Source organism: Gouania willdenowi, chromosome 5 (genome assembly GCF_900634775.1).
Source record: "Gouania willdenowi chromosome 5, fGouWil2.1, whole genome shotgun sequence".
Taxonomy (NCBI): Eukaryota; Metazoa; Chordata; class Actinopteri; order Blenniiformes; family Gobiesocidae; genus Gouania; species Gouania willdenowi.
Genome location: NC_041048.1, coordinates 21,431,687 through 21,448,054, shown reverse-complemented (window position 1 = coordinate 21,448,054; position 16,368 = coordinate 21,431,687). Strand labels below are relative to the sequence as shown.

The 16,368-nt window shown below is 38.9% G+C and overlaps 1 protein-coding gene across 6 annotated transcripts in view; it reads left to right on the top strand.

The window, feature by feature from the left end:
- Positions 1-16,368, top strand: part of LOC114463175 (inositol 1,4,5-trisphosphate receptor type 1) — a 115,290-nt gene that overhangs the window by 51,879 nt on the left and 47,043 nt on the right. For 2 of the 6 annotated variants that reach the window (XM_028446504.1, XM_028446505.1), the window contains exons 18-40: positions 242-361; positions 1,447-1,641; positions 1,721-1,972; positions 2,056-2,197; positions 2,312-2,465; positions 2,561-2,751; positions 2,858-2,990; positions 4,102-4,156; positions 4,240-4,405; positions 4,522-4,689; positions 4,844-4,918; positions 5,597-5,734; positions 7,000-7,125; positions 7,207-7,407; positions 7,484-7,735; positions 9,789-9,914; positions 9,995-10,123; positions 10,952-10,978; positions 11,185-11,305; positions 11,415-11,599; positions 11,682-11,830; positions 11,899-12,010; positions 14,759-14,794. In XM_028446504.1, coding sequence (XP_028302305.1) covers positions 242-361; positions 1,447-1,641; positions 1,721-1,972; positions 2,056-2,197; positions 2,312-2,465; positions 2,561-2,751; positions 2,858-2,990; positions 4,102-4,156; positions 4,240-4,405; positions 4,522-4,689; positions 4,844-4,918; positions 5,597-5,734; positions 7,000-7,125; positions 7,207-7,407; positions 7,484-7,735; positions 9,789-9,914; positions 9,995-10,123; positions 10,952-10,978; positions 11,185-11,305; positions 11,415-11,599; positions 11,682-11,830; positions 11,899-12,010; positions 14,759-14,794 — 3,253 coding nt within the window. The remainder of the gene's footprint in view (positions 1-241; positions 362-1,446; positions 1,642-1,720; positions 1,973-2,055; positions 2,198-2,311; positions 2,466-2,560; positions 2,752-2,857; positions 2,991-4,101; positions 4,157-4,239; positions 4,406-4,521; positions 4,690-4,843; positions 4,919-5,596; positions 5,735-6,999; positions 7,126-7,206; positions 7,408-7,483; positions 7,736-9,788; positions 9,915-9,994; positions 10,124-10,951; positions 10,979-11,184; positions 11,306-11,414; positions 11,600-11,681; positions 11,831-11,898; positions 12,011-14,758; positions 14,795-16,368) is intronic. The other 4 variants (XM_028446507.1, XM_028446508.1, XM_028446506.1 and 1 more) reach the window with 3 other exon arrangements.

Genomic DNA, 16,368 nt, shown 5'->3' with positions numbered 1-16,368 from the left:
ATTTCAGTTTTCTATAAACATGAGGATGAAATGATCAATTTAAGCTTTTGTAGCATCACCTAAAGGAGAATTGTTTTTGAAACATAATTTCCACCTGATTTAACTCAACATTCCTTAGCTTTAACTGCAGAATCTTTAGTTTTCTGTTTTTCTTCTCCATTTGTCATGAATAAAGTTGTCCTTATCCCATTTGAGAACTACATTGATGTACTTTTGTCTGTTTTTGCATGTGTGTGGACAGGTTCCTCGATTACCTGTCTGACTTATGTGTTTCAATGACTAAATCCATTCCGGTAACTCAGGAGCTCATTTGCAATGCGGTGCTGGATCCAAGCAATGGCGACATTCTAATAGAAACTAAGTAAGTCCTTCCATGTTAAAGAGTGCTGGCATGTTCAATTAAGATATTTAAAGTTTCACTTTAAAAAACATACATTCATATCTGTGGTTTTAATGTAAAAGAAAAAAGAATAGTCCATTTTTTTTTAAGTTAGTTCCTTTTGTATCGCGTATTTACAATATTTGGCAACATTAATCAGGTCATAGGTTAGATATTTGCTAGAAGAATTACATTCTCAGAGAAAATGTGAGAATGCTGTTTACTGAAATGCTTTGATCCAGAGATGGGCAACTTTTATCACAGCAAGGGCCACAAAAATGTGATCACCTGATCCAAGCACCTCATGATCAATATTCATGTCAGAATTTACACAAAAGCACAAGTGGGTTTTTGTTGTCATCTTGTGTTTTTTTGTACGTTTTTATACATTTACAGTCATTCTTTGTTTTTTTTTTAGTGTGTTGTTATTGCTTTTTTGTGTATTTTTGTTATTGTTCATGTAATTTCCTGTGATCTATATTTTTGTTACATTATTTTGTTTTTATTTGTGTGTTTCGAGTCATTTTATGTATTGTTGTCATTTTGTATATTTTTCTGTCATTCTGCGTTTTTTGGTTGATATTTTGTTTTTGGAGTAATTATTGTGTATTTTTTCTTGTCATTTTGCATGTTTTTCCTCTTATTGTATGTATTTTTGTTTTTTTGTTTTAAATATTTTTTGTCATACTGTGTATTTTTGTTTTTGTTTGTTTATTTACAGTCTTTTTTTAGTGTGTAGTTTGGTTATTTTTCTGTCATTTTCTGTATTTTTGTTGTCTAGTTGAGTATTTTTGTTTTTGGGAGTCATTTTGTATATTTCTGCTGGTGTTTTGTATCTTTCTGTCATTTTTTTCTGCTTTTAAAATCATTTAATGCCTTTACTTTGGGGCACACATTTTGACAGAGGGTTGCCAGTTGCTTGTATCTGCTTTGGGCCGTCAAAGGCAAACATTTTAGGCGATTCTCTATAAATTCAAAAATCAAAGGACACATCATGCTGGGTTGTCTCCTTTCCTTTTGCAATGGCAATTCCTTAATCCCATTTTTCCATTCATTTCTATTGACAGACTGGTGCTGTCCAGGTTTGAGATAGAGGGAGTACCACTGGGAGAAAACTCATTGGAGTCGGAGGAAGACGAGGAGGAGGTGTGGTTGTTCTGGAAGGACAACAGCAAAGAGATTCGCAGTAAAAGCATCAGGGAGCTGGCTCAGGACGCCAAGGAGGGCCAGAAGGAGGATCAGGAAGTGATCAGTTACTACAGGTGGTCATCTCAACTCGTTTTTAATTTCTTTTTTTTTTTTTATGAAGTTTGCTGCTTGACATGTCCATATGTGCTGCAGGTACCAGCTCAACCTGTTTGCCAGGATGTGTTTGGACCGTCAGTATCTAGCTATCAACAAGATCTCCGGCCAACTGGACGTGGATCTGATCCTGCGGTGCATGTCAGACGAGGACCTTCCTTATGACCTGCGCGCCTCCTTCTGTCGAATGATGCTGCACATGCACGTAGACCGTGACCCTCAGGAGCAGGTCACACCTGTCAAATACGCACGGCTGTGGTCGGAGATCCCCTCAGAGATTGCCATTTATGAGTGAGAACATGAACACATTTCGCAAACTGACTTTAAGATTTGTCTTAGTTTTTTATATGAAGGTGCTACTGCTATCTTTGCAGTTATGACAACGACGGGACTTCAAAAGATGACATTAAGGAGCGATTCTCACAGACGATGGAGTTTGTGGAGAACTACCTGAGAGATGTGGTGTGTCAGAGCTTTCCTTTCGCTGACAAAGAGAAGAACAAGCTCACCTTTGAGGTCTGTGTGACACAATGCGTGTGTGGTGTGTAATCACACCAGCTTCTCACAGCGTGCACCACTGGTGCACAGGATGCACCAGTGGGACTTAATGGGACTATTTTCTATGTTAAGGTGGTCAATCTGGCCAGGAACCTGATTTATTTTGGCTTCTACACCTTCAGTGACCTGTTAAGACTGACTAAGATCTTACTGGCTATTCTAGACTGTGTCCATGTGAGCACCATTTTACCTTTTAACAAGATGGAAAAGGAAGATGAAAGTAAAGGTATGAACCTGAATAACCAGTGAGAGAAGGACTGTACAATGACAATGATAATAAATGTATAATTCCTATGCTGTAATTTGTTTTAATGCTTACAGGCAGCAATGTGATAAGGTCAATTCATGGCGTAGGGGAGCTGATGTCCCAAGTAGTCCTGAGAGGAGGTTGTTTTCTTCCTACAACTCTAAACAGCAACCCCAACGGAGAAACAGCAAAGGCTCAGATTGATCCTGAGAAACAAGACATATTAGTCATGGACACCAAACTTAAGATTATTGAGATCCTGCAGGTAAAAAGGTGTTTTTCACTGATCTAAAACCAGTAATCTCCATAGTTACTGTATGTAGTTGAATTATTTGTATGTAAAAACTCTTTGTGGCTTTTTCATCCTGCAGTTCATCCTGAATGTACGTCTGGACTACAGGATCTCGTGTTTGCTATCTATATTTAAGAGGGAGTTTGATGAAAGTAACTCACAGAGTGAATTGTCCATAACTGGTGTAGTTGAGGGACCGAGCAATATGCCAGGTTGGTATAAGCAGTGTTTGCCAAACTTTATTGCCCTATGTACCCCTTAGCTCATGTTGTACATTATTTATTTGTGTCTGCAGGCTAGTCTAAACTCTTTTCTGTGTCTCGTCCAACATTAACCTTGAATGTAGGCCTTTTTATTTGTTTATTTCTGATGGTTTGCTTGAATTTAAAGAGTATTTTAAAAATTATTATTGATGGATTCAAAAATCAGTTTGTGTGTACCTCCTGAGAGGTGTTCAAGTACCACGCACCCCAGTTTTGGAACCACTGGTATAAAGCATTGCTTTTTTTTTTTTTTTTAACTCATTCTGTGCCAGCCATTTTCAAAATTTCTACCCACTCAGTGCCAGCCGTTTTCATTTCATTTTTCCGTAATCGTTGAATAGAGGCAAGTTTCACACAAATCAGCAGTTTGTGACAAAAAGCTGAGAAAAACAGCTTTTTCTGAAAAAATCTATTAGTGACTTTGAAGCAGTTTTTTTTTTTTTTTTGCTTTAATGACACCTCAACATTAGTTTCCTACTATAAAACTACAAAAACAACACTGAGACCAGGCTTTTGATTGCAAAATTAGAATTATTTTGCTATCTGGGTCAGAGTTGAATGGATTTCTTACTGTGTTTTGACCTTCCTCCAAGTCTCTCCCCCCGTCATTCTCCACACACACAACTTCCTCCTCCTCCCGGACATGCAGAGTGTCAGCGCTTTTCCCGTTTTTTATCTGTTTATGTCACCATTGCGACACTCTCAATAGGTTCCACACATGCTCTGGTCGAGTGTGCGCTGCTGTGAGCTGCTGGGAACTTCAGCATCAACTCTTGTATCGCCATTTTCTGTCTTGTAAACTCCTTTCCTCTCCCTCTGAGCTCTGCACAACACGAGTGATCTCTCATCCAAAGGTGGGCTGCTGCCACCTACATGTCACCAGTTGATAACTACATCATGATACAAGTTATAGATTCACCGGAGAGCTTCGTCACACTGTCTCCTAGCAACCCCAGCTGAAAAACACAATTCACGTCTATAGACGTGAATGGCACTCAATGAGTTAATGGAGATTCTGCTGAATGAATTACAGCTTACAAGTGGTGATTTTTCATCTCAGGAGCTTTGGATTTTGAGCAAATAGAGGAGCAAGCAGAGGGGATATTTGGTGGAAGGTAAGGGCTGCATGATCTTTAACTGAGGTATCTGCAAATCAGGAGAGTCTGTGGGTTTATTTGGTTGTGTACTGTAATCCTAGTGAAGAGAACACCCCGTTGGACCTGGACGATCATGGTGGTCGCACCTTTCTGAGAGTGTTGCTTCACCTGACCATGCATGACTACCCTCCTCTGGTGTCCAAAGCTCTGCACCTGCTCTTCAGGCACTTCAGCCAAAGACAGGAAGTCCTGCAGGCATTTAAACAGGTGCTTCAACCACACCGAGAGACATTTGAGATTCCATCTCCATAAGAATAGATGAGAATATAATCGCTGCTGCTGCTCTGCTGTCCATCTTATATTGGAATAATCTGCACTGGCAGGTTCAATTGTTGGTCACCAGCCAAGATGTGGACAATTACAAGCAAATAAAGTCAGACTTGGACCAGCTACGTTCTATCGTGGAGAAGTCTGAGCTGTGGGTGTGCAAGAGGCAAGGGCCGGATGAAAGCATGGATGTAGCAGAGGGTCTCTCCACTCAGCACAAAAAGGTCCCATCTATTTATTATTTGTTTTTACTGATCTGACCTATTTTTAAAGAAGTAATTCTGTTTTTGTTTATTTACCATGTATTCAGTAATGATGTGTTTTTATGTCGGTGTTTGTATGTCAGTGAGTTATGTTCACCAACCATATTGTCTGCAGGGGGACTCGGGGAGCGCAGACAAACCCAAAAAAGCAGAGAGCGCAAGCAGTTACAACTACAGGGTGGTTAAAGAGGTAACAGCTTGTAAAACATGGTTTATTCTACCCATGCGACACATTTTGTTTCACTTAGTTAGACAAGAAAATGAAATATTATTAATAATAAAACTTTGGCCAGAACATCCAGATGAGATGTTGACAGAACATGGATTAAATTGGACAAAATGTGATGTCAATAAACGGTATCATTGGAGCTTCGCTAAAAAAGATATGCAACAGAAAGACTATTAAATGTAAGCTTTACTAGTCAAAATGAAATGTGATTTAGAAGCTGCATATGGAATTAAAAGCACTTTAAATGCTTGTGGAGGTCGACATGTTTGACAAACTGTGACATTGTGATTACTCAAAGATGTGCTCCATTCATGTAAATCCAACTGGTTTTATGAGGTTAAAGGCATCCAAAGTTAGCATAGACTTGCACGTTTTAAAGCATCTTCATTATTCAGCTGGAAGGCATGCATAGATCTGTTGTAACAGCTGACATTTTCAAAGTTCCATTTATCCTTTCCTGGTAAGTGCAACATTGAAATCCATCCCCCATAATTTCAGTTTTAGACCTGTCATTGAAAGTGTATTCATATGATGGGTTGTGTGTTGTTTTAAGGGTCTGAAATGAAGAAAAAGGAAATAAAATAAGAAATATATCTCATTGTTTTACTACTCTTTTCTTCTGTGGTCACACTCCAACAGATTCTGGTGCGTCTCAGCAGGCTGTGTGTCCAGGAAGGTCTCTCAGGTAGGAAGAACAAGAAGCAGCAGCAGCGGTTGTTGAGAAACATGGGAGCTCATGCTGTGGTGCTGGAGCTCCTACAGATCCCCTATGAGAAGGTATCTACAGCTCTAGACGGGGTTGGGGTCAATTGTAACTGTAATTGCTTAATTGATAATTAATTACAATTATGATCTAATTATAACTGTCATTTTTTTTTTTTTACTGTTGTAATCGTAATTGAGTTCAGGTAATTGACTTTGTAATTGTAATTGGCATCGAAATTTTAATTACTAAATTTAAAATTTAATTAAACGCAAATCTAGGGAACCATGTTACATTTTTATGGCTTATGTAGTTAATACGTAAGTTATACGATAACGATACATAGTCAACAATTATCAAAATGTGTTTCATATCAACTTTTCCCACTAGCTCTCAGTTCTCTTGAGGATCATTTTGCCATTTTTTTTTGAGAGAATTGAAATCGAGGTGTATACGGACTGAAAAAAGGCTCAGACGCCCACACCAAAAATATTAATACCAATATTTTCATTGTTTAGGAAGCCTAACAAGGAAACCAAGAGATGAGAAACAAATTAGATGATAGATAATATGTTTTAGTGGATTTTACAGCTGATTTAAGACATGGGTCAAAACTGACCCATTATCATAGGGCTGGGCAAAAAAATCAATTTAATCGATTAATCAAATTTGTAGATAAAAACGATTTTTATTTTGAAAACTCGAGTTTTTTAAAAAAAAATATATATAATTTTTTTTTTTTTTTCCGACTTTTTCGTGTTCCGTCCCTGTGGGTTACCATAGCGCGACATGAGCCAGCCCCTCTTTGTTTACATGTGTTTACCCTTTGAATAGCTACTGTATATGTGTGCCACATGTTTAATTTTTTATTTGCACTATGCTGAAAAGTTGAACTTTTGACAATATATCTGATGTCTGCAGTCATTTTTTAGTGCATTGGAAAAACAAATTTGAATCTTGAATTTTTCTTTAAAAAATTGGAGATTTTTTTTTTAAGGCAAAATCACCCAGCTCTACGTTATCATAAGGGATGCTAACAGAGAGCTAACGCAACAGAAATGTTACACTTTTAATAAAGGCTAAGTAATTGTGATCAATTGTAATTGAACTTGAGTAATTAGAATGTAATTGTAATTTACTTAAGGAGGAAAACAATAATTGTAATTTTAATTGCAATTGGAAAAAGTGCTGGTCACCGTAATCGTAATTGAGTTTGCAATTAAACATGGATAATTGAAGAAGTAAGTGTAAATGAAAAATGTAATTGACCCCAACCCTGGCTCTAGATGAGATGTTCTCAGAGGTTAGCGTTCCAATGCATTTTTTTTTATGTCTTCAGGGAGAAGATTTACGAATGCAGGACATCATGAAGCTGGCCCATCAGTTTTTACAAAACTTCTGTGCTGGAAACCAGCAGAACCAAGCCCTGCTTCACAAACACATCAACCTTTTTCTAAACCCAGGGGTCAGCGGCGCTTCTTATGCACTAATGCTCCAACATTACTGACTATTTACTTTATTTACCTTTCTGTTTCTCTGTCTTCAGATCCTAGAGGCGATCACCATGCAGCACATCTTCATGAACAACTTCCAGCTGTGCAGTGAGATCAATGAACGTGTAGTTCAGCACTTTGTACACTGCATCGAAACGCACGGCCGCAACGTCCAGTATCTCAAGTTCCTGCAAACTATTGTCAAAGCAGAGAACAAGTTCATCAAGAAGTGCCAGGACATTGTCATGGCAGAGGTGCTGCTCTGAACCACACCGTGCTCCTTCACTCTCCCCGTCTCCTCTAACTGACCTCATATGTCTTTACATGCAGCTGGTCAATGCTGGTGAAGATGTTCTGGTCTTCTATAATGACCGCGCCTCCTTCCAGACTCTGGTCCAAATGATGCGATCTGAGCGAGACCGCATGGATGAGAACAGTGCTCTGATGTACCACATTCACCTTGTGGAGCTCTTGGCTGTCTGCACTGAGGGCAAAAATGTGTACACAGAGATCAAGTGTAACTCCCTGTTACCGCTCGATGACATAGTCCGTGTGGTGACACATGAGGACTGCATCGCTGAGGTAAGATCAGCTCCTAACTGTTTTAATCTGTGCAAAATTCAGGTTTAATTGTTCAAAACATCTTCATGGAGTAAAACAAGCGTTGAAGCAAGATGTTGGGCTTTTAAGTATCACACACGCGCACACACACACACACACAACACTCAATTACTTCAGCATATTTGTTGTTTAATAATGAATCCAAATCTTTGTGAGTAAAAGTACATTATCAGCATGTGTTGATGACTTTTCACTTTTGTAATCCTCAACGTCCATTGTTGACAACTCTGACAAAACATATTTTAACACTGAGTAATAGAGAAATTGTTACTCCCGTAAAACCTGTAGATATTAACATGTCATTTTAAAGAGCTTTCAAATAATTACAGTGGTTTCCGGATTATATTTACACCGGTGACCGGTACATAAGTTGCTTTTCTAGAAATTTACGTTTTCCTGGAATAATCCACAGGCTGGAACGTGAGGCTGCTTTGTCTTTGCTCTGTTTGTATTCAGCCAATAATGCCAAAAAAGTGCCATTAATTATATGACAAATCTTGAGGGTTTCTAAACACCTGCACCTCCTCACTTTTAAATGTCAATTTTCTTTTTACTGTAATCAGGCAGCTGCTAGCCTGCTACACTAACTGTCCGTCAGCTCCACTTTACTGGGTAGAAGCAAGTGTCCATTTTTTTCAGTAGTGTAAAACTTACAGTATATAGAAACATCCACGCTCCCCCTCCCCTCGATGTTTCAAAAACTGCCACCCCTCACCGGTATTTTTGTGAATGTGCACAACTGTGGAGCCCTTAGCAAACTTTTTTTGCAATAGAGACTAGTGAAAAAATTTAGGAATTGTATGTTGTGTTATTGGAGAGTTTTCTGGTGAGTTACTGCCCTGAACAGCGGCTGCTGCCGTGAGCTCCTCCCCCTCCACACAGCTCACACAGGCAGCGGCCGTGGTCCCAGCTGCTCCTCAGATCCACTTCATTCTGCATCCAGACTACAAATGAATTGCGTCTGTTCTCTCCACCTTGGATATTCTTCTCTTAGGTTTACACATGATTTATCCCATCTGTTCTCGCTCTCCCTCTGAAACCAGTACATAGGGCAGACCCTACGCAGTCACCGGGGTCCGCACGGACTCAAAGCTGACTGGAGTTCGTTCCACCAGAGTATGTTTGGGTCTTCCTTTTTCCTCTTGCTTTGCCGTGTAATCGTTGAGCCTAACGCTGCGTTGGGGACTTCTCCTGCTGGAATGTCCGCCATTGTACTTTACTACAGAGGATGTGAACGTGTATCGACTTTTGTCGGTCAGCCAACAGTAACACCCAAAAACAGCTCACGGTGTACACTGTAAATAGATCTCTGATTGGCTGAAAAGTTGCGTCACACTCCTGGATTTCTAAACCTCATATACAGAGCCAAGAGAAGGTCCTCTCAGAACACTTTGAATTACAATTTTCTCAAAGATGATTATGGATATTTGACCAATTAAAGCCAAAAATGTACATACTGCTTTAAGTAAAATGTCAGTGTGCTTTGTTATATAAATCAATTTGAATTTAATTTACATGCAATTCACAATTTTAGTCGCTGGATGGGCAGCCGACTTGTATAGCACTATACTATATACTGTATACAGAGAGGTGCTTTTATAGTCATTCTCTCCCATTTTTAACACTTGTAAACAATTGCAATCACAATTGTTCTAGTCATGCACAAAGACATGGAGAATTACACATAGAGAGGAGAAAAGACACTTTACCAGTGCAATACTTGACCGTTTGGATACAGAGATGATAGAACTCAAATAGCCTAACATAAAAAGGTGTGAAGATTAATGAAATCTCAAAGAAAAAAAAAACGTATCAGAGTAAAAGGTTAAATATAGAAATTAATTTTATCAGTGGGAAACAAACACCACCACCACCACCACCAACAACAACAACAACAACAAAAATGAGTTTTATTGTAATGGATTTTTTTGGCCTTTCGAAAAACCTCCTCAAATCCTTGTGATCAATGAAGGGGCTACAGTTAACTGAAGCTACGCTTAAATCTCATTTGCAGGTGAAAATTGCTTACATCAACTTTCTCAACCACTGCTACGTGGACACAGAGGTGGAAATGAAGGAGATCTACACCTCCAACCACATGTGGAAACTCTTTGAGAACTTCCTTGTTGACATTTGCAGGGTAAGGAACGTTACATATGTTGGCATCATGGAGACAAGGAATGAAGGACCAAAATGAATGTCCAATTTTGTCTAATATAGGTGTGCAACAACACAAGCGACCGTAAACATGCAGATACCATTCTGGAGCGTTACGTGACGGAGACCGTCATGGGCATCGTAACCACTTTCTTCAGCTCACCTTTCTCTGATCAGAGCACAAGCCTGCAGGTAACAGAGATGGAGAAACAGCTTGAGAAAGTGTTTTTAATGTGCTGGAGAGACATGAGAATGAGTTCGACATAAAACTTATTTGCCTCACACATGATGTCCATATCATTACAAAGATATCAACATCAAGTACCAGTAGGCTCCAGCTTAACAATTTGCAGTTTATTGTGCTTTCGGTGGCCATCAAAACAAAGCTAAGTATTCACAATATGGATAACAGCTGTCCCCACACATTCTTAATAAATATTAGTGCTAATGCACAGTAATACACACGTAATAGTCAGACGACCGAACAATAAGCCCCGCTGTAATCTGAGATATGCAGTGGCACAACACACGCACACACACACACACACACACACACACACACACACACACACACACACACACACACACACACTCCTCACAGCCACATAAACATGCTTACCATATTCACTTGCACAAAGGGAGAGGGAAGTCGTGTGTGATGTCATGACATACAGAGAGAGAGAGTACACAGGACCCACCGACTTGCACTTACAGAAAATGTGTTCAATATTCACACTGAATGGTTTCCCAGTACAAAGAAAAACATCCCAGAAAAAAGGTATTTTAAAAGCAGCCGTGACCATCAGCACCGAAGATTCGTATAATTCCTAATTCTCTTAATGGATTAACTGTAAACCTTTTCAAAATATATGATTTCTGAGCTGTTTCTAGATCAAACTTGGTGCATTTAAAATGAAATGGGATTCAAACAGTGTCTTTAGAGTAGAGTTGTTCATCTTTGATTTTCACGCTTGTATCTTCTTTTTTGTTTGTTTGCCTGCTTGTTATTCTCTGCTGCAGGCGACTCTGTTGGGAAAAGTCTTTCAGGTATTGCATTTATCACGGCAAGAAATACAGGGGTTTGTTTGTCGACCATGTGTCAGCATTTTCTGTAGAAAGACATGATGGGTTTGGCACTGGGTGGTTTTCAGAGTTTCTAAGAAAAGCAACAACTGGTGTTAAAGATGACTTGAATATCATGTGGTCTAATGGCTAGAAATGTTCAAATCTTGGTCTCTTTCACTCCTCTACAGACCAGGCAGCCTGTCTTTGTGCAGCTGTTGCAGGCCGTATTCAGAGTGTACCATTGCAACTGGTTGATGCCAGTACAGAAAGGCTCTGTGGAGAACTGCATTAAAGTACTTTCTGACATTGGTAAGATCAAGAGGATTATCAATAATCAGCAAATATATTCATATTTCCATAACTGACCTGGTTGCATTCATCTTTGCATTGCTTTTGTGCATCTTTGTGTCAACACTAGCCAAAGGCAGAGCGATCGCTATCCCAGTGGACCTAGACAACCAGGTGAACAACCTGTTTGTCAAATCTAATAACATTGTTCAGAAGACAGCCATGAGCTGGAGACTCTCTGCTCGCAATGCTGCCCGTAGAGACTCTGTGGTGACGGCATCTCGGGATTACAGGAACATCATTGAAAGGCTGCAGGTATGTATATATGCTTCACATGTGCGCACCTGCTCGTGCCAGTTGACCATCAGCATTTTGTATTTGACCATCTGCCATGTAGGACATAGTCTCAGCTCTGGAGGACCGTCTTCGCCCGTTGGTCCAGGCTGAGCTCTCGGTTTTGGTGGATGTGCTGCATCGACCTGAAATGCTCTTTCCTGTTAACACAGACTCGCGCAGGAAGTGCGAGAGTGGAGGTTTTATCTGCAAGTAAGCAATGCAGCGTGTGTCCTAGCCTGTGAGGGAACTTAAAGACTAATGTGAGGAATGTTTTGCAGGCTGATCAAACACACTAAGCAACTGCTGGAGGAAAACGAAGAGAGACTGTGCATCAAAGTCTTGCAAACACTTCGTGAGATGATGACCAAGGACAGAGGGTACGGGGAGAAGGTAGGAGACGTGCTTTGAAGCTAATGAATGGAATAAAGTGAAAGCTGCTCGAGGTTTGTTTATTTAAGTCTTCTCTTAAGTCCCTAATGTATAGGACACACATCTGTCTTGCACTTATTTCTGTAGGGAACATTTCCCAATATTGCACAGTTTTATTCATCACAACAGATCCTGCTTTGAAGAGAAAAAAATCAAAGACACATCTACAGATGCTCATTCAGTGCAGGTGCTCTCACTTTATGGGATATATTGAGGGCAAAAAAAAAAACATTAAAATGGAAATATTGTTGCCTTCAAAAGTCAATTAAAGCTATTTGGGGTTAAAGTTAATTTTGCACAAAATATAGATTTATAATATTCTTAGTAATCAAACCTTGAAATCCAGCTTGATTAGCTGCTCTCCTTCCTGCTGATGGTCACATTTCCCACAAATATTAATTGTAAGGTCAAGTGGTTTCTTTGAATCTAATGATTCAACAGTGCGATTGTTCCTCTTTCTTTTCTGTTTCCAATGCAGATTTCTGATTATCTTCTACATTGTTTTCCACTTTCTTCATCCTGCTCTTTTCTCTCCTGGTTTTCTTCAACTACGATCTGATCTTTTACTACAGCCCTCCACTTACTTGAAAATACAAAACTAAAAGGCATATGTTTAGGGTAGCGTATACGGAGCGTAAATGTAAAATAAACTGACAATTTTCCAGCTGACATGTCACATATAAAGTCACTATCTTCAAATTTAAGAAAGAAATTCAGGAAAACAATATTTCTGTGTAAAAAAAACAAACAAAACTTTTAAGTGTAAAACTAAACACTTGAAAAATATTCAAATCACTAAGGAAGCCACGCCCATTCCAGTGGCTTCAAATCGCGAGGCCCCGCCCACACCTCTAAAGCCAACACACTGAACTTTGTTACCATAGAAAGTGTTAAAAATGTTGATTGACATATTTTTGAGCAGAAAAGCTTCTCCGTGTGTATTTTTAGGTTAACCCCTTCACATTTAAATCCGGCTATAAAAGACTTTGTGAAACTCTAGCACACAGGACATGAAAAAAAGATGATTTTTTTTTTTTTTAGTTGGTGTGGGATCCATTTCTTTTTAAGATTTTTGAAAGAAGGAAAAATGACAAAAAAAAATTAAGTTAGAATTGGAGTCAAAATAAAAACAAGAATGAAGAATTTCCTTATTTAAATGGCGTTTAATATTAGTCACATAACATTTTTAATACGTCCTCGTGAAACAGCCACACGTAATAAAAAGCACCTTCACGGGCTGGTAGTGATGCCTTTTTTTGTCTGATATCTGTCATGGACATCTCTGGAAACATTTTCCTCCTGGGAATCACTAGAATGTGATGATGACTGTCTTTCTTTGCTTCCAACAGATTCACACCCATTTCAGCTAAGTTACAGCCATATATTCCACTTCTTTCATCTACAGACACTGTTTGTATAAATACTCACACCAAACAACCCAGAATGTACAACCATACATCTAGTCTGGTTGACAAAGGCTACAAGAAATTGTTCAGAAAATAACTCGTAAGGTTTCAATGAATGTGCACAGCCTTTGTTTATATCAGGGTTGGGGTCAATTCAATTTTTCAGTTACAATTGCGTTTTCAATTACCCATGTGACCAGAACTGTAACATGGTTCCTTATTTTTGCATTAAATTATAATTTACAATTTTTATAGAATTGTCATTCCCCCGCAGTCTCTCTTTCTGCCTTATTGACTGGTCCGGTTACTGCTAACCCCTCTGGCCTTACCTGCAGCCCTGTGGTTACCGCTACCCTTAAGATATGGTTTCAGTTTCGGAGGCAGTTTAAATTCACTGCTCCCACAGTTATAATATATAATATATATATATACCCCCCCCTGTGTTTAAACCCACATTTAGCGATCCCACTTTCTCCTTATGGCAGGATAGGGGACTGAAATGCTTTAAGGATTTCTATAAAAAGGGGGTCTTTTGCGCTTTCACAGACCTGGTTACTGAATTCAATATTTCACCTTCCCTGATTTTCAGATATTTTCAGGTGAGGAACTGTGCAAAATCCTTATTCTCCAACTTTCCTCGCCTCCCACCTAAGCAGCCATGGGATGAACTTTTACAACTTAATCCTTTAAAAAGGTCTTCACTCTCAAAAATATATAATTTAATTCAGTGTGATGGTCATCTGACCACCAACACAAGAGAGACTTGGATTAGTTTTTGATCAAGATTGGTGGGAATCCGCGCTGAAGGTCATTCAATTCAGTTTAATTCAATTCAACTTTATTTGTATAGTGCAATTTACAACAAAATCATCTCAATGCGCTTATCAAAATATAAAATTCATAATAAGAAAAAAAAACCCAACAAGATCCACATGAGCAAGCTTTTAGCGACAGTTGGAAGAAAAAACTCCCTTTTAACAGGAAGAAATCTCCAGCAGAACCAGGTTCAGAGGTGGCAGCCATCTGCCTCGACTAGTGCTCTGTAATTCGAATTATTACAATGAAATGTAGACATTATCAGAAATATAAAGACAAAAAAAGGAGGAAATATCTCTTCAAACTAATTGTCAGTGAGACAGTCCTCCCAGCATGACACTGCACTAATGCTTCACTGGTGACTTCCACATGTGCTGCTGATGTGATGTGCTTCAGGAACTTTACCTAACATGTGATGCTGTTTCAGTAAACTCTGCTCTAACCTCCTCTGCCGTGTTGTTATCTAATCCTTTCTGCTCTCTTTCAGCTCAGGGCCTTTGATGATGAGATGGATATGCCTAAGGTTATTTGTCCTCTTCCTCTTTTTCATGGCCTTTTTATCCACTTAGCCACCTGTATAACAGCATGAGCAGCTCTGTAGACGTGGTGTAGAAAGTCCTGGTAGTAAACAGTGGTAGACAGGCACGACACCTGCCTGCCATTACGCCATTAATCCAGCATCAGAAAAACAATGACAGAGTTAGGATGGGAGATGTGTGCTGTGGTTGAGTTGGTAAATATAGCTCCAGTATGAGTCACAATGCTGTATTTATGTTGAAAAGAGACAAGTATATAAAGTACATGAAATCCATAGAAAAAGGAGCCCAATAAAACACTACATTTACCACTGTGGTGTTATAATAATAATAATAATAATAATCATCATCAGACACTTAAGATTTATTTCGCGCTTTTAAAAACTCAGATGCTTTACAAAAGAGAGAAAAGCTATTAAATGACATCAGGTGTGTGTAGAGCTGTTTCTAGATTTGTGGGATAACAAGGCCTTCTGAGACCTCTTCATGTGTATTTTTATTGTTATTATTATTTATTAATATTCAAATATAATCTGATTGTTGTCGTCATACACTGCATGATGATTTTCACCTAATTATACCTCAGAAACACCATCCACAGCTTAGCAGTGCTGCCTTGTTTTCCTCATATGTCCCATGTTAATTTTTATTTATATTAGAGATTAAACAGGTAGGTCTTATCAGATTTGGCCAAAGGACTGAGCTTTGGAGCCCAATGCAATTAAGTCAGAACAAAGCCCTGACTTACATTAAGATCTCTACTTTTATTTAGTCAGGAAGTGCTGTTTGGAGCTTCACAGGAAGAAGGTTGTGGATTCAAAGCATGGTTTTGTGCAGTGTACAGTGTGCATGTGCTTACTCTGATTATCCTGTGCACTCTGGTTTGTTTGCGTAATTGAAAATGTAAATATGTTATCCAAAGTTATATTGACATGTTGTGTGTGGGTCAATCTGCCTCTCACTGCAGAGCTTGTCAAGTCCAGCTGATCAGGTGCTGTCAGGTCCTTTCCAGGGGGTACCCCACCTCTATTAATGCACCTCACTTTTATAGCAATTTCTACCACACTCAAAGAGCTCTATCCTGATAGTCACGTTCATGCCCCTCAGCCACTGCCTCCACAAATGTAACTAAAATGTGCTCCAGCGTCGCCTGCAACCCTGTACAGGAGAGATGGACATCTTTTTTCACAGTACGAGACACTTAAATCTGATTGGCTGATCCGAGGACCACATTATCAACAATAATGCTGTCACTTTTTAAAATATGGTCAATCTGAGCAAGGTTTTTTCTTTTTTGTATTAGTTGTGTGTTTTCTAAAAAAAAAAAAAAAAGAAATTCTCTCATTTTGGGATTTTGGACTTTTATTTTTGCATTATTGCTGTCATTTTGTTTATTTTTGTCATCCTAATGTGTATTTATCTGTCATTTTGTGGTTTTTGGTTCTCGTTTTCTTTGCTTTTGGAGTCATCTTTTGTTGTCATACTTCTTCTGTCCTTTGTATATTTTTGTCACTCTTGTGTATATTTCTGTCATTTTGTTTGTTTTTGTGTGTGTTTTTGG